The sequence below is a fragment of the Magnolia sinica genome, chromosome 17 (genome assembly GCF_029962835.1).
Source record: "Magnolia sinica isolate HGM2019 chromosome 17, MsV1, whole genome shotgun sequence".
NCBI lineage: Eukaryota > Viridiplantae > Streptophyta > Magnoliopsida > Magnoliales > Magnoliaceae > Magnolia > Magnolia sinica.
In genome coordinates this window covers 35826011-35849612 of record NC_080589.1, presented here as the reverse complement: position 1 = coordinate 35849612, position 23602 = coordinate 35826011, and the positions used below count along the sequence as shown (strand labels likewise).

The window sequence follows — 23602 nt, the reverse complement described above, 5'->3', positions numbered from 1 at the left end:
ATAGTATTGAATTCTTGAATTCAAATAGTTCATATGACAACATTCACCTAAAAGATTTAGGTAGGACAGCCTTATTTCACGACGTCTTTGAAATCAAAATATTAAACTTCACAAGAGTTAATCAATCACAAGGAAAGCATATAAAGAATTAAAACAATCACCACAATGCACAAATGAGTTATAGTGGTTTGGTGCTTAAACCCACACCTACTTCACTCCCAAAATTACTACCCTCGTAATTTTGCCTTTCACTATTTCAAGGTTTTAACAGAGTCACCTTAACAACCTTATACAGTTCTTGTGATTTTCATGGGCTATCATAACAAACCCTACTTTGTGATTTTCACGAGATCACCACAAAATAACCCGCTGAGATTTCCGGGCTATCTCAGAAAAACCCAAAATATAATGAATATAAATACAGTACTTATCTTCAAATAGAGAGTTGAAGACGTTACTGTAGCTTGATTGCAGTGATTTTCTTTCTTGGGATATTGATGAAGCTGTGTATGAGTTCAACCCAAAAAGAATATAGGGATCTAATGTGTTTTCAATATATATAAACAAAACCCTAATTGTTGCAAATTCTATTCTCTAAATGTCAAGTAGAGTTTAGATAACTCTCTTAAAAACAATTGAAACTAACTTGAGAAAGAGAACAAAATAAGCTAATAGAAGATTAGAATTACCGCACAAATAGCTTAAGGAGGGCTTGGCTTTCTCTTTTATTTTGAGGATGTTTTTCACAGATTTTCATTGTAGAAATGAATGAGAGAAAACCTCTATCTATAGCTAAAGGATTTGGAAATTCGGCTGGCTCGATTGTCAGTTCAACTGGCCGGATTCCAACGATTGCGTTCTAAAGGCATTTGGATTTCGCGGGATAAGATCTTTCAAAAATTCAGCTGGCCCAAGCCAAGATTCAACTAGCCGAACCCTCAGTTCGGTTGGCCGAATCTCCTTGAGATCCGAAATGATTGCACGCTGGAAACTTGACCGAACTTAGTCGGGCTGGCCAAGCGGACATGTTCGACTGGTCGAACCTAAGGTTGGGCTGACCGAACTTTCCGCGGAAAATCTATGTCAATCTGTAAACTTGCCCGAATTATGTTGGGTTAGCTGAAGGTAGTTAGGCTGGCCGAACCAGATGTCAGGCTGGCCTAACTAGAGTGTCTTTTACTTGAAATTATGTTCATTATGATGCTATGTGAAATACACCTAACCTAGGGTCAATATAAGGTTATACCACCTAATGGTTGACTCATACGAAGTGTTCTAATCTTCGAACCATGTACTTTTATGCCTTGAGATGTTGAGCCTTCCCTGAGACGCTTGATCGAGTCGTTAATAGTTCTTCATGAGTTGTCGAAGAGTATCTTCATGAGTGCTTGTGTTCCTTTCAAGACTACGAAATTTGACAATCCTAATTGTGCTTAAGTATAAACACTTACAAAATCCTAAAGCCAAATAGTAGGGAGCATTGAGGTGTCCCATGGGTGAGAGGCCCTAAATCTCACTTGGTATCAATTGGGACCTTCATTGTTGGGCCAGGTGGGGGTGAGCACATGTTGTAAAAGGTTCCCATTGCTGAGGTCAGATTGAGAAGAGATGTAATGAGCCTACAATATATGTTGCCTTAAAAGGGGTACATTTTCGTCAGGTTGGGTTGGGTGAGCACGTTGGGTGTGCAATAGGTTTCCATTGCTGAAGTCAGACAGTGGTTGGGAAAGTTTTGGCTAACTGGTGTAAAATGGCCCCCGTTGTTCAATGAAGTTACCCATACTGAGATGTGTTGGCTATTGCATTCATAAGCATCACATTCATTATTATCTCTCATGCATAGTTTTATACACATTTCCCAAATCAACATGTTAATCATAGTGTTTTAAATAGCGAATAGCATGTGGCATTTTGTTCACCCCTTTAAAGCGTGAGGCGTAAGCTACGCTACACACAAATTTTGGGTTTTTAATCAAGGTGCTTGGTTGCACCAATGTCATGATATTCTATACCAGATTAGACTGATTAATAATGAAATTTGACAAAATTTCATGATATTTGGTGCATAAAATGCAACCTAAAGTAATAGGAAAGGGAAATGATTAGTATAAAGGTAAAGAAATAGCAATGAAACTAATTTAATATTGTTATTTAGATCATTTTACTGAAAGCATTAAAAATGTTAACTAATTTTTATTGGAAATGGAAAAATTTAACAAATCATTGAAAACATCATGTGAGCTAGATAGCGTGTAACGTAGTCTACATAGCGTGTAGCATATGCAAATTATGATGTAGCGTACGCTACATGCGACTTAAGCTATTTTCATGAGCTACGTAGCGTTAAGGCTATGCTATGCATTGTAACGTAAGCTACACGCTACATAGCGTAGCTATTTAAAACACTGGTTAATCGTGATTAATTGTAGCAAGATGTGTTTAATTATCTCACATGCCTAGAGATGTACTCACTATGCTTATTAAGCTCACTTAAGTTGTTTTTAATCTTCAGGAAAAGTTAACTCACAGTGATAGATTCGCATGGACTTGAGGATATTTTGCTTAGTTCATTTTTGGAAGCATTTATTATAATATTTGTATTGAGAACAAGTATTGTTTTGCAAATTCAAATGGTTATCAAATGAGGTTGATGATGGTTACTATTAGTTGAATGTTCAATTGTTTGAATGCGTAGTTGTGTGCTTAGTACTTAACAATATATATATATATATATATATATATATATATATATATATATATATATATTTATATATCCCAAGTCATGCCTTCAAGCTTTCTGTTAGGCTCGCTAATGTATCATGGCGCCGGATTCGGGGCGTGACAACACCAAAGGAAACAGTTGGTAGAGTATAGAGACGTCCCTCAAAACAGTTGGTAGAGAAACGTCCACCCTTTATTTTTATAGGGCCTACGGTGATGATTATATGAAATCCACTCCAACCATTAGATGCCACAACAAAATTTAGGCTTAGGGCCCACAATTCAGGCCCATCTGTGATTTAGGTTGGCCATTCCAAGGGAAATAGTTTGGAGGGTGGCGGAGACTGATGTATGGTTTGTCCTCTGCCAGTTCTGAAAAGTAAATAATGATGTGACAACAAAGGTGATTAGAGATGAACCAGCTGATGGGGACATCACGCACACACGCACGTCCCCCCTACGCTCGTACGCAAGGAGGAAGGCCCCACCATTGATTTGGATTAATGACAACATTCATGGAGGTCCTCGTAGTTAAGAGGGCTGTGCTATGGTTCATTGGAGTGGACCTGATCATCATGTGGATCCCACCATTGGATCTCATGATCGTGGCCCACTACCCTAAATGATTTAGGACTTTGAGTTTTGCTTATTATCGTTATTAGGAACAACATGAACGGTTTTGATTGCATTGATTAGTTGTTATTTTTGTTACTTTGTCTCTAAGTAATGGTGTGCGCACATGACGCGACTTTTGGGGTATAGGGTTTTCTTATAAATAGGCAACCCTTTGTAGGTTTTTTTTCCATTGAAGATTATGAATAAAATTCCGCGTTTTCCTAATTCTCTAATTCTCCGAGTTGTGGAAATCTAATTGGGTATGAAATCATCCCTTTTTCGAAGGGCTAACTACCGTGATGCGAAGCCACACCTATCCCAAATCGACCCCACCTCCTACCCTCAATATTCATTATCTCCTACAACTATCCCATCATCAAATCCACCCCTTTTTGCAGCCAATCCTTCCTCTACAACTGATTTGCAGAATTAGGCCCTCTAGGAGGGCTAAAACTTCGGCGGAGCACTGTGCACAGACCGCATGCCCAATTGGCCTGAAACTTGGTGTGTTGGTGGCCCACCCCTGGCCGACCAACCCCAAGCTATCCCTTTTTGGGTTCGTGGGCCCCACACATGTGCAGGCAGGATCCCACGCACGTGCGTCTGGGCTAGATTGCTATCCACACGTGTGGACTATTTTCAGGTTATCTCTCTCCTCTAATCCTCTCCTCTCTTGCCTTAAATCCCTAACCCTAACCTTAGATAATCCTAAATTTCAAGTTCTTTTTCACTTTTGCAAACCCTAGGCTTTCTCGAATTGAAACATGTGAATCCCTTGGATTGGGAATAATCCTTTGCAAGAGTGGATGAATCTACTCTCTTTTGAGCATTGTTTGGTCTATAATTTTTAATTGATCTAGCCCTAACATGTGTAGGCTTGGACCCTCGTAGATTCCCCTTGTTGAATGCTTGATCTTATGTGGGATGTGGGATTTTTGTGATTGTTTCTAAATTAGTATGATTTAAAGCCTGAAATCTTGCATATTATGTTTAACTTTCATGTCCCGCATCAAATTTGGTATCAGAGCTTAGGTTTTCATAGGGGATTGCATTGCATGTTTAGGGTTTAATTTACTCACGTTTATTTTGCATCAAATCTCATCATATAGGGCTGTTTAGGATCCATCATTCACAACATAGACTGCTGAATTTTTCTGTTGTCAGAAAATCCCTAATTCTCATGGCTGAATTTTCTGTTAACAAATTATTTGGGTAGTTATGTTGCTGGAATTTTAGTAGCCTTATGCAGTTTCCCTCATATAGAGTCATATAGGATCATTTAGTCTCATTTAGACGTGTATAGTTGCATTAGAGGATCTTGGAGTGAGTGGTTGTATGCCCACATGTATTGGTCATGGTTTTGGTTTGCACCCTACACTATACATGGAGCAATTGCAAGAGTTCGTGAACGACCTAACTCGGCAGTTTGAGTCTTTGGGTAGGCGCTTGGAACAACGTGTTGACCAATGCTTGGATCAACTTAATGTACGTGTTACCCAACTAGAGACCACCATTGAGGAAGAAGCCCAATCGCAAGCAGGTGGTCAAGAGGATAGACAAAGGAATGAAGGTGGCCAAAGAAACAGTCATGGGCCGCACCCGTGCACCCACCCTATGAGGGACATCAGGATCATTATGAGCCAGATGTGCAACTCCTCAAGGGAGTTAGAGTACATGCCCCTACGTTTGATGGCCACTTGGTCCCTAAAGTTTTTTTAGATTGGTTGGTAGATATGGACCACTATTTTGAGTGGTATGACATGTCGGATGCTCGTCAAGTCTGATTTGCCAAGATGAAGCTTGTGGGCTAAGCAAAGAGGTTTTTGGCTATTATTGAACAAGAAAAAGAAAGGTCGAGGGAGCCCTAATAATCCATTGGGGAGAAATGAAAGAAACTCTGAAGGAAAAGTACCTCCCTTTATTTTATCACTTGAGGTTGGTTGAGGAATGACAGTCTCTTCGACAAGGTTCCATGAGTGTGGCGGAATACATTGAAAAGTTTGAAGAGTACTTGACCGGTGTGAAGTTGATGAGGATCCCGTACTCACTCTTTCTCGATTTAAGATGGGCCTTCGTTCTGACATTAGGAGAGAGTTGCTTGCCAAGGACATAGACACTCTTGAACAGTTGTATCAAGTAGTGTTGGAGGTTGAGCAATACCTCAAAGCATCTGCGGGAAGGCGGTTTGAGTTTTGCGATTCTAGCGCTAAGGCCAACCCTTCTGGGGCTAAGCCTAACATTGGATACCAAAACAAACCTTCCAGTAGTTCTCAGTATAAGCCTAAGGATGATAATGGTAAAGGAATTGCTGGGTCTAGCTCGCGCAGAAGTGATGCAACTTGGTGTTTTAGATGTCAGGAGTTTGATCACTTTGCCCACTAGTGCGGCACGAAAGAGGGCACCAATGTCCTCCTTATTGATGGGCAAGTAGAAGTAGTGCCCCCAGAAAGTGACGGTGAAGAGGAAGAGTATGGGCCAACAGAGACTTCTAGTGATGAGGAAGAGGGAGTGCAAGAGTCTGCGACCTTGGCAGTAGTGCGTTGCGCCTTTGCCCAAGCAAAGAATACCGACGATTAGCGCTGCAACATGATCTTCTATACCTATGCAAAATGTGGTGATAAGAGTTGCAAGTTGATCGTGGATAGTGGTAGTTGTGCCAATGTGGCATCAACTGGCACTGTGAGCCGTTTGGGTTTGAAGCTCGAAGCCCATCCTCAACCTTATAGAGTGTCTTGGGTTGATGAGACTTCCATTCCAGTCTCGCACCATTCCTATTTAGTTTGGATCATATAAAAACACACTTCGGTGTGATGTTGTTCCCATGGATGTTGGCCATATTATTTTGGGTAGGCCCTTGCTCTATGATAGAGATGTCACCATATTTGGTCGTTCAAATGTATGTACATTCTGGTTTGAGGGCAAGAAAGTCAAGCTAAATCACTTCCACCTAAGAACATGACTGGAGAGGAGTCCACCACAAAGAGTGGTGTGAGTGACTCGAAGGAATTGAAGGAGTCGAAGCCTCTCCATATTCTAAATGCCAAAGACTTTGAGCGAGAGACTGAGTCAGACTCAATGGTGTATGCTCTTGTGGCTAGGGAGAGTGCACCAGAGGCTTGTGTAGAGTAACCCACTGAGGCCATTTCGGTAGTGAATGAGTTCCGTGGTGTCTTTCCTGAGGATCTACCAAATGAGCTTCATCCTGTGAGGGATATACAACATGCCATTAATTTAGTCATTGGGGTGACTCTACCAAACCTCCCTCATTACAGAATGAACCCAAAGGAGCATGCAGAGTTGAAAAGACAGATTGATGAGCTCTTAGAAAAGGGTTTCATTCGAGAGTGCATGTGCCTATGTGCTATGCCCACCCTTCTTACACCTAAGAAGGATGACACATGGAGGATGTATGTTGATAGTAGGGCCATCAATAAAATCACAGTTAAGTATCGGTTTGCCATACCGCGTCTTGATGGCATGTTGGATATGATGGCCAATGCTACTATCTTTTCCAAAATTGATCTCAGAAGTGGTTATCACCAAATCTATGTATGCCCTGGTGATGAGTGGAAGACGGCTTTTAAGACGAAGGATGGGCTATACGAGTGGCTAGTCATGCCTTTTGGGCTGACTAATGCCCCAAGTACTTTCATGCGTGTGATGACCCAAGTGTTGAGGCCCTTCATGGGGAAGTTCCTGGTCGTCTACTTTGATGATATCCTGATTTATAGCATGACCAAGGAACAACACCTCAACCATTTGAGGCAAGTTTGTGGGATCCTTAGAGCCGAGAAATTGTATGCCAACTTAAAGAAGTGTGCGTTTATGTCTAGTAGTGTTATCTTCTTAGGTTTTGTTGTGTCAGCTGAAGGTGTGTCGGCGGATCCCGAGAAGGTCAAAGCCGTTGTCAATTGGCCTGAACCCCGCAATATTCATGAGGTGCGCAGCTTTCACGGCTTGGCCACCTTCATAGGCGGTTCATTTGAGGCTTCAGTTCTATTATGGCTCCTATCACGGATTGCATAAAAAAGGGAGAGTTTTAATGGATGAAGGCAGCCTCGAAAGCCTTCAATGAGATAAAGGTTAGGATGACAGAAGCTCCAGTCACACGATTTTTGGATTTTTCGAAAGTTTTTGAAGTCGCATGCAATGTGTCAGGAGTTGGCATTGGAGGAGTACTTAGTCAGGAATGGTACCCTGTCACCTTTTTTAGTGAGAAACTGAATGAGGCAAAGCAAAAATATTCCGCCTATGACAAAGAATTCTATGCGATAGTGCAATCATTGCGCCATTGGCGTCGTTATCTATTACCGCAAGAATTCGTTTCGTTCTCAAATCACGAGGCCTTGAGATATCTGAACTCTCAGAAGAAATTAAACCCTAGGCACGCCAAGTGGGTTCAATTCATTCAAGAGTACACTTTTGTGCTTAAGCATAAGACCGGTGTAGAGAATAAGCCTGCCGACGCGTTGAGTCGTCGAGTCGCGTTACTCAATTCCATGAGTGTCAAAGTCATGGGCCTCGAGCGTGTCAAAGAGGACTATTCTGAGTGCCCAGATTTTGTAGTGTACGCGTCATTGTTAGAGAGTCCGTCAGGAGCTAGCAATGAGTACTTGATTTTGGATGGATATTTGTTTAGGAGTGATTGCTTGTGCATACCGCGTACCTCCCTCCACAATTTTCTTGTCTGGGAGTTACATTCAAGAGGGGTCGCGGGTCATTTTAGTCGATACAAAACCATTGCCCTAGTGGAGGATAGGTTCTATTGGCCAAACCTCAAGCGAGACGTGGCCAAAATTATAGGGCAATGTCGTACCTGTCAACTGGCAAAGCAGAAAAAGCAAAATACGAGACTATACACACCTTTACTAGTTCTATTCATCCCTTGGCAAGACATCAGTGTAGACTTTGTGCTTGTGCTCCCCAAGACTATTCGGAAACAAGATTCCATATTTGTTGTTGTGGACCGTTTTTCTAAAATGGCCCACTTCATTCCTTGTTTTAAGACCTCTGACGCATCTTATGTTGCCAAGTTGTTCTTTAGTGAGGTCGTCAAACTTCACGGGTTACCAAAAACCATAGTATCTGACCTTTACCTGCGATTCATCAGTTATTTTTGGAAGACACTATGGCATATGATGAATACTAGGCTCCAATTTTCTTATGCTTACCACTCTCAGATTGATGGTCAGACTGAGGTGGTCAATAGGAGCCTAGAGAGTTTGCTCAGATGTTTTGTGGGGGAGCACACTAGGACGTGGGACACTGCACTACCTATAACTGAGTGGGACACTGCACTCTCAGATGTTCTGTCATTAGATCCACCGGTTTAAGTCCTTTTGAAGTCATTACTGGTTATAAACTTAGGAAGCCTATTGATCTTGTCCCTATATCACTGCCCCATAGGCCATCTGAGTCTGCAGAGTCCTTTGCACATCACATTCATTCATTACATCAATATATCAGGCGAAAGATCATTACTCATAATGAACATTACAAACTTTCTGCAGACCAGCATAAACGTTTCAAGGAATTCAATGTAGGGGACTCTGTGATGGTCCGCATCAGGCTAGAGCGGTACCCTTAGGGAGCCGTTCGTAAATTACACGTGCGTAGCGCTGAACCATTCAAAATTATAAAACGAAACGGTCTCAATGCATTTGTGGTAGATCTTCCACCTTCCAAGAGAATTAGTTCCACTTTCAATGTGGAGGATTTAGTTGCCTTTCAGGGAACCCTTAATACATTGTTCAGCCTTTCGCCTAACCATCCTGATTTCTCAGACCTCTCCCTTGATCCATTTCCTCTTCCCAACCCTTCTTCCCAGTCTCTACCTCCCATACCTACCCTTCCCACACCTAGAGAGGAGATAGAGGATATTCTGGACCATCAGATAGTATCAACGTCGGACGGCGGTTTTCAAAAGTATCTAGTTAAATGGAAGTCACGCCCAACTTCAGATAGTACGTGGCTCACTGAGGAGGAGCTTCAACGAATTGATCCTAACATCTTGGAGCGGTTCGAGAGTTTTGTTTCCTTAGTGGCAAAATCTTTGCAGCTGGGGAGAGTTGATGGGGACATCATGCGCACACGCATGCCCCCTCTACGCATGTACGCAAGGAGGAGGAAGGCCCCACCATCGATTTGGATAGATGATGACATCCATGGAAGGCCTCGTAGTTAGAGGGCTGTGCTATGGTTCATTGGAGTGGACCCGATCATCATGTGGATCCCACCATTGGATATCATGATCGTGGCCCAGTACCCTAAATGATATAGGATTTTGAGTTTTGCTTATTATCGTTATTAGGAACATCATGAACGGTTTTGATTGCATTGATTAGTTGTTATTTTTTGTTACTTAGTAATAGTGTGCGCCAGTGTTCGAAATATCTGTATCGTGTTACATATCGCGTCTTTGAGATACAGATATGTATCGGTTATCGCATAGGATATATCATTTGTATCGGGTAATTTATCGCACTTTTTGGGAAACATGGGAAACATTGAGAAAATGGTTGAAATTTTCAATGAAATTTTAAGGAATGTTAAAAAAGACCTTAATATACACTTTTAAATCATAACATCTCAAACAAGGAGTGCACATAATAGGTTTCCTTTGCATAAGGTCCTAAGCTATGTGCTGTCTAACTGAACTAATGCATTTATATTGAAATTGAATGCATGACATTTAGAGTGTATGTGGTAATCATTTCGTCAAACACTCCTAAATATTTCAAAATTAGTCTCAATTGACAGTTAGTTGAAGGAAAATTTTGAAAAAAGATTAATATTTTTATAAATAGTGTTGATGGTTTGATTTGGGAAATTTTGGGAAATTCAAATTTCCCCAATTTCTCCCAAATTGCATCATTTCCCCAATTTCTCCCAAATTGCTTGCAATGTTGCACTCCAAACATGAAACCGAGCGTGTATGAGGGCTGATCTACTGATTTGTTTAGTCCTTGTCAATTTTCGAAAAATAAAAAACATTTAGAATTTTAAATTAAAAATTAAACATGTGGGATATATCGGCACTACTTGTGTGTTTTGTATCTCACAGGTGGGATACAAAATATATCGCGGGATATATCGGCTGATCTCGTCGATATTTAAAACAATGGTGTGTGCAAATGGCGCGGCTTTTGGGGTATAGGGTTTTCTTATAAATAGGCAACCCCTTGTAGATTTTTTTTCATTGAAGATTATGTATAAAATTTGTATTTTTCTGCTTCTCTAATTCTCTGAGTTGTGGAAATCTAATTGGGTGCGAAACCCTCCCTTCTTTGAAGGGCTAACTACCGTGGTGCGAAGCCACACCCATCCCAAATCACCCCCACCTTCTACCCTCAATATTCATTATCTCCCATAACTAGGGGTGTACATCGAGTTGAACCGAGTCGAGCTGGCCTCAGTTCGACTCGGCTCAGCTACTAGTTGACCTTAGCTAGAACTTGGCTCGGCTTGGTCCTCGAGCTTGACTGGCTAGCTCGGCTCGGTTCGGTCAGCAGCTTCGGCTAGTTCGAGCCGAGTTTGAGCCAAGATCGAGCCGAGTTCACCATTGCAACATTTTCACAAAAACCTGGACTGTGCCTTCAAAATCTCACTGTATTTGAGAAAGCAGCAATGGTTTTACAGGTATTTTATCAAACACCTTCTAAGCAACAAAAAAATCAAGGAAAAAAGGGTTTTGGTTTCATATACATACCTTCCTTGCCACCAGCGACACCTCTTTGAGTCATTTCATCAAACACTTGGTGAGCAACATCAATATCAAAGTAACCGAGTCACCGAATTGGTTCGATCCGAGATCGATTCGAGCTGGGTTCGATCTGAGTCGAGTCGAGCTGGGGCTAGCTCGAACTCGGCTCAAACTCATTTTCGAGCTAAAAAAATCAGCTTGAACTCGGCATCAAACTGAGTTGAATCGAGCTTTTTCGAATTGAGTCGAGCGAGCTAACCGAGCTAGCTCGGCTTGTGTACACCTCTACCCACAACTATCCCATCATCAAATCCATCCCCTTTTGCAGCTGATCCTTTCTCTACAGCTGATTTGCAGAATCAGGCCTTCCAGGAGGGCTGAAACTTCGGTGGAACACTGTGCCTAGACCGGATGCCTGATCGGCCTGAAACTTGGTATGTGGGTGGCCTACCCTTGGCCGACCAGCCCCAAGCTGTCCTTTTTTAGGTTCGTGGGCTCCACACACGTGCGGGTAGGATCCCACGCACGTGTGTCTGGGCCAGATTGCTGTCCACACGTCTGGACTATTTTCAGGTTCTCTCTTTCCTCTAATCCTCTCCTCTCTCGCCTTAAATTCCTAACCCTAACCCTAGATAATCCTAAATTTCAAGTTCTATTCCACTTTTGCAAACCCTAGGCTTTCCCGAATTGAAACATGTGAATCCCTTGGATTGGGAATAATCCTTTGCAAGAGCGGATGAATCTACTCTTCTTTGAGCATTGTTTGATCTATAATTTTTAATTGATCCAGCCCTAACATGAGTAGGCTTGGACCCTCATTGATTCCCCATGTTGAATGCTTGATCTTATGTGGGAAGTGAAATTTTTGTGATTGTTTCTAAATTAGTATGATCTAAAGCCTGAAATCTTGCATATCATGTTTAACTTTCATGTCTTGCATCACCAGCTTTTGGGAGGCTATCCCTGGTTATGTTGAGCCCTATTCAAAATGCTTATGCAGTCTGAGCAGTAGTAGCCACCGTATGCAATTTGGTCATGCTCAGCCACCTTGTAAAATTTATTTTACAAGATGAAATGTTAATCGGTGGCTAAGGACCTCTCTTCATATGGTGCACTGTGGCCATTTCTCAGAAGATTCATTGGATTATCCTTAATGATTCATAATCATTAAGGTAATTAGACAATGGGAAACTAAGGAAATTCTGGAGCCAAAAGTGAGGCATCCATGGTGTGGGAGCACATGCCAAAATCATATTTTGTATTGGGAAGAAGATGGGATGCAGAAAACATTCTTCCATTGGTGTTGGCTAGCACCAAACGACCCCATGATTTCTGTGGGTCCACGACTACTTCAGTGAGTTCCTGTGAACCAATCTTTTGACTTACTTCTGCTCCTCTTTATCTTTTTCATCTTTAAAAACTTTGTCATAAGAAATGGACCATTACTCTTCACTCTTTAGTTGAAATAGAAAAAGTGAATGAATATGTGCTTACTCATTTTAATGGACATTATTCGAGAAAGATCCATTTTTTTTTTCCTTTTTGTAATTCTATATTCATTGTGGATAAATATGAGCATCCAATTTGTCATAAATGATACATGGCTGGAACTCTCCTAATTGTACACATCTAGTGCCATTTTCTGCCACCTCCTTTTATAATCTGGGTTTCAAAGTAAGTGATTTAGATATATGCTGATATGTACAAAAGTTATGTGCTTTTAGTGTCTTTAAAGTTGTCTCATTGTTTTAACCTCATATGAATAATTGAGTTTCAGGGACACAGTAATCACAAGCAGTTTTGCCCTCCAAAACCCGAAGATGTTGCAACTATCTGCTATACAAGTGGTACGACTGGCACACCAAAGGTATTATGTTAGAGTCCAGTGTACCTCAGATCTTTGGTCCAGCAGGTGAAATTATTTTCTGACTGTGATTGGTTGCATATTTAAGGGAGCTGTATTGACTCATGGAAACTTGATCGCAAATGTAGCTGGTTCAAGTATTGCCACTAAATTCTATCCCTCGGATGTGTAAGTGTTCTTGTTGAATTCTTTTTGCGGGAAATGTGGCATTGCCTTTTCTTTGCCAACATATCCAAAACTTTTATTCCATTGCTGAAGACTGGTTATTTGAAGTTGTCTTTTACATTGGACAGATACATATCCTATCTCCCGTTGGCTCACATTTATGAGCGGGTAAACCAAATTGCAATGGTATACTATGGGGTTGCAGTTGGCTTCTACCAAGGGGTATGGAAATTCACTCAATGGCATTTCTTTAATAATTATCTCAGTCTGACTACAAGTTACCTATGTATATTATTGTTTTTGTTAAAAGGTTTGATCTAAGAAACTAACACTCTTGGGAAGCAAAATTTTCTAAAAACATGTGAATAAGGACTAACTTGGCACCACCACGTATATCTAGGAAATTAGTTGCATGATCCTTCTAACCTGATGTCACTCGCACTTCGATCATGCTTTGCACTCATGCTTCTACTCCAAGGTATTCAAACTTGGTTACGTAACGAAACGGTAACGGTCGTAACCATTACACATCATGGGGCTGAAATGGCCGTTACAGAAAAGTGATCCATAAAGGCCCTGTAACGGTTTGTAATGGCCTGTAATGGCCTTGTAACAGGCTGTAATGGCCCCATAACGGCCGTGTAACAGTTTAGAAATATTAAAAAAGGGTCTTAACAGCCGTTATGGCCCATATCATAACGGTAGTGGCAGTGGCTGTTATGGCCACCATTATCATTATGGAACACCTTGTCCTGCTCCCACTTCCTAGTTGTACTTGTATGTACTTGCTAAATGGGAACACATTTGTAGTTGTGAAGCTGATGTTGTCCCTTGAATCAATTAATCAACATGCTTATAAATTTGTGGATCAAGTCTGGCGAATATTATTATTATTATAACTTATTCAAATTGCAAAGAAGTTCAAGCATGTCATGACTGTAAGCTGTTCGTATCAGCTGCATTTTTAGGCTTTCTCTCAGGGATATAACATAGTTTCCAGAAAGAATTTAACTCTCTTGAATATCATTGACACTAGCGTTTTAAATAGCTTGTGCTATGTAGCATTGCCTAGCCTTCATGCTGCGTAGCTCATGAAAATAGCTTAAGTCACGTGTAGCCACACTACACCCTAGTTGACATACGCCATAGGCTCCTTAGCCTACATTACATGTTATGTAGCTTACACTACAAATTATTTTCCGCTAAACATTAGAATTAATTAATGTTTTTTTTTTTTTTTGGGGGAAATGGAGATTAGGGAGTCTTCCCTCCATCGAGCGTTTGGGCTATGGAGGGGGAGGTCTCTATGATGGTGCCAAGGAGGGAGTGTCCTTTTCATTGGGTGATGGAAATCACATCTGTTTTTGGGAAGACGTTTAGAGCAGTGTTAAACCGCTTTTGGAAGTTTTCTTGTGCTTAGCCCATCCATCTATCTTAGGCTAGGAATATTATAATATCTCGTTGTTATTTAGTTGGAGGTAAAGCAGTGGTTTGGTCCGCTCCTTGTCAGTGGGCTTTTTTGAATTAGGAAATAAAGGATTTCATCAAGCTTTTAGATCTTTTGCAGCGATATTGTCCATCTTTTGGGGATTGTGACACGATGGTGTGGCATGTTGATAAATCGGACTGATTCTCGGTTTGATTATTTTTTTTTAACTTCTTTGGAAGATGGCTCGGAGGTGCTAAGAGCTCATATTTTTACTCTTGGATCTATGCTTCCCCCCCCACAGAAAAAAAAGAAAAAAGAAAAAAAAGAAAAAGAAAAGGTAGCGGTTTTTGTTTAGTTAGCGGGTAGGAAAGGGGTGCTCAATATCGAAAATCTCTAAAGAAGATCCATGGTACTCACTAATGTGTGTGTGATGTGTATCGAGAATGTGGAGTTTATAAATCATCTCTTCATCCATTGTGTGTTCACTTACAAGGTATTTGTTAGCTTCCTTAGCCTCCTTAATGCTGCTTGGCAATGCCGAAATCCATAGATGGCCTCCTAGTTGCATGGCATGGCAGAGGAGTTCAAAAGGAATGAAAGGTAGTATGGCTATTAATCATATTGGCAGTTCATTGGGCTTTATGGGGGAAATGAATAGTCGCTGCTTCTGCAGTAGTAGCACCTTGGTGGAAGACTCCCTAAAAGAGTGTGAAGATTGATGTTGTGGGGTGTTCAACTTAATAGCTGAGGATGATTGTTAGATATTAGTTTTACTTGGGTTGTAATTTTCCCACCTTAGCTCCTTGTTTTGGCAATTTTCTTTAATAAAATATCGTTATTTATAATTTTTTTTTTCCAATGATTTGTTACATTTTTCTATTTTTAATAAAAAATTAGTTAATGTTCTCAACGATTTTAGTAAAATAATGCAAGTAACAATATTAAATAAATTATGTTTTTATTTCTTTATCTTTATACCTAATCTTCTCCTATTTTTCTATAATTTTAGGATGGGTGTGGTTGTAGCAAATGTTATGAAATTCCGTTATCAAGTAGTCTAATTTCATAACATTTGGTGCAAGAAGTGCAACCTTAATTAAAATAAAAATAAAAATCTAGAAGTAGCATGTAGTAGCTTATGCCTCACGCTTCAAAGCAGTGAATGCAATACTACACACTATTCACTATTTAGAACACTGATTGGCATTATAAAAAAAATATCCTCTATTCTATAACAATTTAAGGGTTTTACTGACCTATCCATAGATAAGCTACATCACCATGTCGTAATGACTTCTGCATCTCATAGATGTGGTCAACATTCTAGTCTTTACAGGAGGTATTAAAACATTTGCATAGGCAATTTAAGCCCCTGACTTGAGCGGTGAGTTGGGGTTTAATGTTGAAATGGAGACTACTCTCAAATTTTCTTCTAGTGAAGAGGTAGAACTTGGGGAATCGATGCAGGCCTATGGCCTACCTAGGTCCATGACCCACTATAGGGCCCAACATGTGTTGCTTTTAGACTATTTATTTATAGATTTGGGGCCTATATATCAAGGTTTTCATTTACTATTTGTGGAAAATATGGGGACTGATTTAAAGATGTAATTGATGATATGGGGAGAGGTGATTGAAGATACAGGGGCTAATTTGAAGATGTGATTGAAGATTCGGAGGATTTTTTTCCTAGATTTGCTTTTACTAGTATTAGGCTTTTACCATCTTAACTAGATTAGGTTGAATTTTTTGAATAGATTATGATCTCTTAGTTGGAGGAATTCTCATTGAAGATTCATTTAGGGTCTATATTCCATGAGTCAAACTTGGAGAGTTTCACATAGCCTTCTCCTACTTCCTTGTATATACACCATTTAACACAAGATTCTCCCGCACTACTATCCTAGGTAGGCCCTTGAGGGAGGAATTCAATCTGGTCCCGGATGTTGTTAAGAGATTCAATTGAAGATCCGAGTGACCGCAGAAACCCCCTTTCCATCATCCATGTACTCAGTAGTAGGACCTGTGTCATCTATTTTTCATCAATGAATTGTGTACGGGTGGGAAATTGTAAGGAGTCGGTTGGAAGGTTAAGTTTTCACGTGTGGTGATTCTTTTTGGAGTGGGTGAGACTTGCCAGTGCGGGGAACAACTCTATTACCTTTCTTGAGAAACTCGCAACCAGAGACCCATTTTTGATCTTGACATTAAACCACATTGGCTTACTTAACTCCGCTTCGAATCCTTCCATGTGGCTCCCTCGACCTATCTTCCTCTCTCTGTTTGTGGGAGGGACAAGGTGTGTCTTGTGGATAGTAAGGTAAGTAGATTGTCACTTGTGTCCATGAATTCAGTTCATTGTTGCTTGAGCGGGTATGATAGCGTAGATAGAGCGAGTCATTATTGGATTTCATGTAGGCCCACTGTTCCCTTATGGGATGTTCTATGTTGAGGCATAGATGTGAACATTCATTAGGTTTGAGTATTCCCCATCATGAGCAATCAATGGCTAGCTTCAAAGTTGTTGCGCACTAAATTGTTGACTTTATAGTATAGATAGTCATAAGCTTTTGAAGCAAGCTGAAAAACTACTGAGCACCAACGCGCGTAACGGCTTTCAGCAGTCGTTGTGGGGGTAGGAAATAGGCAATTGAAAATTTCTAATTGTGAGTTTGTCGTAAGCTTTGTAAGATAAGAGGTTTTATTTCAATAAAATTATTTTTCCCTCCCTACTCTATTATTCGACTGGGTGTACTCTTGTCCATGTCTTGTAATTCCGATGTCGAGATCTCATTGACTCAATAACTGGGTTGCGCCATTTTGGAATTAGAGCAGATTACTGTTGGGGAATTGCCGACTCTGCATCATCTCTTAATGGCTTCGATGGTGGTGAGTCAAAAAGAGTTTGTGTAAGTAATCCGCTTGATCTACACACTCACAAAGCGGGTAGATAAACTCACGCATGCAATAGGCAATCTCAGTAATCAGCTGGAGGGGCTCTAGCATGGAGGGAATCTAGAGACCAAAGTTAGAGCACATGGACACGTAAGGGAAGGTCCACACCAAGGTCTTGACCAACAATAGGCATCCCCAACGTTTTTTACACACAATCACACCCCACACACACACACTCACACCACAATGGAATTTCACCACAATGGGTACTCGAACCCATGACCTCATGTTGAAACTCTTGTGAGTCTACCACTGAGGCATGAGTAAGGACCCAACTTATGAAGGCACCAATGATCGAATCCTATCATTGTTGGAACATGATAGAGAACCTAGAATTGAAGTAGAAATTTTGGAAATAATGAAGAGATCCACATTGTCAAAGGAAAAGTTGACATTTGAGGTGATCAATGCATTAACGTTGGACCTACACTTGAATTCACCAAAGGATGAATTGATGTATCCACTGTTTGTGGTAGTTATATTGATAGACATGCAAATAAGTCTTAACACTCATATTGAAGCACCTTTGGAAAAGATGATTGTGGCATGAAAAATGGGTAAATGTTTCAGGATCCACAAAGAACTTTAAAGTTACAACAAACAAGTTGGCACCCACAAGAGCGCAAGATAAAGAGACATCATTTATAATGGACTCTAATGAAGGTTGCGCCAGGTCAACGCTTAGAATTGCACCACCAACTTTCACCAAAGAAGAAGAAGATTCGTCATAGTGGTACTACCAAGTCCAAAAGCCGTGATTGGTTTCCAACTCAAGGATGGTTACTTTCAAAGCCGGGGAGAATTGATGCAAGCATATGGCTTACATACGCTCACTACCCATGTAGGGGCTAACATGTGTTGTTTTTGTACTGTTTATTTATAGATTTAGGGCTTAAATATCAAGATCTGCATTTTACTATTTATGGAAAACATGGGGGATGACGTAAAGATGTGATTGAAGATATGTGGAAACATGATTGAAGATATAGGCAATGTTTTAAATATCGATGATATCGGCCGATATATCCCACGATATATCTTGTATCCCACCTGTGTGATAAGAAACGCACAGGTAGTTAAATCAATGTCAAATGGTTATAAATCCATTTGTTCTTCATGTTTTGCATGAAAAATAATGGAGTTGGAGCTTTGATTTCGATATCCATTGGTTCTTCATGTTTTTGTAGAAATTTTCCTTCAACTAGTTGGCAATTAAGACTAATTTCGAAGTATTTAATGAAATGATCACCACATACACTAATTTTGAAATTTGAGTGTAGGTGGTCCGATTTTGGGAAAATTCAAAATTTCTGCAATTTCTCTTAAATTGCTTGCAATGTTGCACTCCAAACATTAAATCAAGCATGTATGAGGGTTGATCTATTGATTTGTTAAGTCTTTGTCAATTATCGGAAAATAAAAATTATTTTTTAATTAAAATTTGATAAAAAAGTCATTTTTTTTTTCAAAATTTCCCTTAAACCAGCTGACAATTGAGACAAATTTCAAAGTATTTAGGAGTGTTTGATGAAATGATCATCACATACACTCTAAACGTTATCCATTCAATTTGAATATAGTTGCATTAGTTCAGTTAGATAACTCATAGTTTAGGACCCTATACAAAGGAAACCTATTATTGGCACTTCTTTGTTGAGATGTTATGATTGAAAAGTGTGTATTAAGCTCTTTTTTAATAATCCCTGAAGTTTCAATGAAAAAATCAACCATTTCCCCCAATGTTTCCCTATGTTTCCCAAAAAGTGTCGTAAATTACCCTATATAAACGATATGTTCCGTGCGATAACCAATATATATTTTTATCCCAAGGATGTGATATGTAACGTGATGCCGATATTTCAAACACTGGATATATGGGCTAATTGGAAGATGTGATTGAAGATTTGGAGGATTATTTCTTAGATTTGCTTTTACTATTATTAGGCTTTTAACATCTTAACTAGATTAGATTAATTTGAAATCAATCTTTTAGTTGGGAGGATTCTCATTGAAAATTCATTCAAAGTTGTTAGGAATTTTCAGGTGTGAGTTTGTCTTAAATTCTGTATGCGAATAGGTTTCATGTCAATAAAATTATTTCTCACAATCTACTGGGTGTTCTCTTGTACATTTCTTGTAATTTCGGTATCGAGATCTAATTAACTTGATAACTAGGTTGCACCAGGGACATTGGTCTATGACTAGGTGGTGAATTTCTTAATGATTGGCGTGTGATAGGGAGTCTTTATTCCCCTTGAACTAAGAAGGGAAAGTGATGGATTTTTTTGATAAACGGAAGCGTAAAGCTTTTCTTTAAACCAGTTTTAATCATGTTAGGTTTTTCTTCCTACTAAATGATATCAAATTTCCAAAAGGCTCAAACCAAGTGTTAAGATCATACCTTTGATTGGATTCTTTGGTTCTCTATTTGCCTGATGCTGATTCTTCAAAGTAGAAGGCCTCTTCTTGATATATCTTTAGTGAGGGGAAATTGTGAAACTTGAATGCATTCTCACACTCAGTGTTCGAAGTATTGGTATCGCTACAAGTTTTGTTGGCCAAGGGTATGAAAACCATATGGATGTCACCGATAATATCGCTGATAATCATAAATGTGGGGAAACATAGGGAAAACAATGAAAATTTTAGTGAAACTTGAGGAGATGTTAAAATACACATATTTGCATATTTAGGAATAAAATATTTGTAGAAAGAATGCATACATAATAAGTTTCCATTTAATGGGGGCCTAAAAGCATGTGTTGTCGTAAGAAATCAGTTCGACCATCCCATTAATACCATCTATCCACCCAACCATCCATCCAAACATCTGTAGATATTTCAAAATATCAACAATACACGATATTTCACCAAGAAATTGTCGACAATTGGAAAGGAAATGAAAGGCTATGGTCTCGATATCGCCCATGTTGCGATAACGATAATATTGTGATATTATCGATATTATCATATTGGCAATTTGAACATTGCATGCAACCATGCACCTATAAAAAAAATTGAAATGGAAAAAATTTTAATAAACAGATTTTTGACAATATCAATACACTGCCGATATTATCGAAATATCACTGATACATTGGCGATACAAGCGACACCTGGAATTTACACAGTAAAAAATATTCGTAATGCATTGGCGATATCGATTCATTGGCGATACAAGTGACACTTGGAATTTACGTAGTTGAAAATATTGGCAATACTTAGTGATACATTACCGATAAAATATCGGGGATACTCCGAACAATGCTCACACCTACTATCGGACTAGAGATGTGAGAGCCGAGGAAGGGAACTACAATGAGTCAATGTAATGGGCAATGGATCTTCTTCTTCCCTAGGTGGGGATGGGAGTGTCCAAGTTTTCTTGGGCCCTTCTAGAGATAGGATCTTTTTATAGTTGTATTGTCTTTCATGTGAAAGCACCAGTATGCTACTGACACCCCTATTGACTTCGGTATGCCCTACTTCAACAAATGTTTTTAATCCTGCCTATTAATGCACTCAGATTGAGCCAAATCCTTCCACTATTTGTGGTGTCCATCCTTGGTCCAAAATTGCAAGCTCAAGAGGTGGACCACTAAAAGATCTTATAGTTGGATATCCATCATGTTTGATAAAAACACCTTAATGGTGGAATAAAAATATCTAGTTGTTGAAAACATTCGAGAAACCTTTTAAAAATATTTGAGTGCATCGACTATCTTTTAAAACACTTGATGGATGTTAGATCGGCAAGATCTATTCACAACTAGGTCCAGTGAAGACTAGTCGATCCCTTTTCATGTAAGGCTTCCATCGCATCCTAAATGTTTTCACCTAACAACAAATGTATGTCAACCACTAATGTAAGCTCGATAAGTGTGTCAAGGTCCCCATAGTAGGATCATGAAGTCCTTCCATGACCTTATGTCTAAGGATTAGTCAAAGCTAACACGTGATCAAGTTGATCCAATCTTAGCATGATGGACCCCTTTGTTAGGAGACTTGATACAATGCTCCAATGCAAATTTCCAATGAAGCCTATTGCAGGAACTTGTTAGGAAGTGAACACACAGTTTCATGTGGTGAAGGACATTTGCAACAAGATGCCCAATTGTGGAGATGGATCCATCCCAACTCTTATTTGGTTCCTTGTCATACAAGATAACCACAAAACTAATCCCAAGTCATCCAAACCCGATGAAGTGGCTAAGGAATTTAGGGCACTCGAGAACCTTGGAGACACACCTCTCCCTTAGCCATGATGGCCATTGTGTCAACTTCATTCTTTCCTTCTGGACCCACAAGAGAAATTTCATAAGGAAACTTTAGAAACCCACTAAAATATTAATTGCATAAGTTCCACACACAATTACTGATGAAAAACACAAGTAGTTTACTGACGGATGGTATGTTTAATCAAGAGGGACCTTTCTCCTGGTTAAAAGGGTTCAGTGATATTTATAGCTATGATCTGAAGAACGCTAAGGATCGGTGGCTGTTAATATTTCATTCAATTGTGTGGTCATAGATGAACATTAGCCATCAAAATATATATCATTGGCATTTCAGGCACAAATATCTAACAAACTCCCACTTGCCCTAAAGCTAATCGAAGTCAACACATAACCCCATATTATACACGTGGATTGAGAAGACTTTTGTGGTCAATGCCTTTGTGAGAGGATCTTTCTGATTCAATAGAGGCTATCTTAAACACATTTATCTCTTGAGTCTTCATAGATTCTTAAACAATGCGGTAGTTTCTATCTATGAGCTTAGACCCTTTGTATAGATTCTTAAACAATGTGGTAGTTTCTATCTATGAGCTTAGACCCTTTGTACTTTCAAGGTTCTTTCAGCTGCAACCCCTCTGTTGTTGTCACAATATATTAGGAGTAGTTTAACAACCGTTGGAACGACATGAGGTTCCTGAGCCAAACAGGTTCTTTGGTTGCTTCACTCCCAGCACATATCCATAGGGGAATCTGTGATGAAAATTTGCTTCATGCTACACGAACTGATAGTAATACCGTCCATTCAGAATATGTATCCACTGGGTAATTTTCTAGAATCTTGATCAACTTGGAAAACATAATGCAAAGTTCTCCTGCGATACTTTATATCGTGATTGACATTAGACTAGTGTTCATGCCTTGATTGCTTTGGTTTCAGCTAACCATATATTAGGCCTCAAATAACATGGCATACATGAGGCTCCCCTATGGCAGACTTGTAAAGAACCTTTTCCATTGCTAACTCTCTTCAAGGGTCTACAACAATATTCCCATTATTGGCAAAAAATTGATAATATCGCCGATTATTTTGGTGTTGCTAGCTCAGTGACACTGAAAACCCTTTTATTCGTATCCCTCAGTTCGCGTCAAGGTGTTCTGTAACAGTAACGGTGGCTGTAACGGCCACCACCATTACCTTTGCAATATGGGTCGTAACGGCTGTTACAGCCCCCGTAACGGCCATTATGATCTCTTTTTTTATTGAAAAAAAATATCCTGAAAACATGTATCTGCCCCGTAATGTTGATTAAAAAGTATGGAAAACTTATATATTCCCCATAACAAACAATTACGGGGTTGTAATGGCCTTTATAGGGGACGTAATGTGCCATTAATGGCAATTACAGGTCATTTTTTTCCATAACGGCTGTTACGACCGTTACGACCCCGTAATGTGTAACGGTTGCCATTGTTACCTTTACGTAACGGTCTTTACGGCACACTATGGTTGGCGTTTTCTTATTGAAAATATCGCATAATCAATAATGCAGGACATGGAAAATTAAATATGATATGCAAGATTTCAGGCTTAGATCCTACCAATTCAGAAACAATCACACAAATTCCACGTCCCACATGAAAATTCAAACATTCAATTAAAAAGGGGAATCTATGCGGGTCCAAGCCGACACAGGCTAGGACTGGACCAATAAAAATTATAAACCAAACGATGTCAGAGGGAAATAAAATCAACTATTCATCCATAAAAATCAGTCCCTAATCCAAGGGATTCCCTAATTTCAATCCAAGGAATCCTAAGGTGATAAAAAGGGGCAAATCAATTAGGGATCATGTAATATAGGGTTAGGATTCATGAAAAACGGCTATGAGGGGATAAAAGAGGATAAAAACCT

At 39.7% G+C, this 23602-nt stretch overlaps 1 protein-coding gene across 4 annotated transcripts in view; it reads left to right on the top strand.

Moving 5' to 3' along the window:
- LOC131231716 (long chain acyl-CoA synthetase 6, peroxisomal-like) overlaps positions 1-23602 on the top strand; it is a 127379-nt gene that overhangs the window by 29297 nt on the left and 74480 nt on the right. For all 4 annotated transcript variants that reach the window (XM_058228014.1, XM_058228015.1, XM_058228013.1 and 1 more), the window contains 3 exons: positions 12816-12905; positions 12991-13070; positions 13196-13289. In XM_058228014.1, the coding sequence (XP_058083997.1) occupies positions 12816-12905; positions 12991-13070; positions 13196-13289 (264 nt within the window). The remainder of the gene's footprint in view (positions 1-12815; positions 12906-12990; positions 13071-13195; positions 13290-23602) is intronic.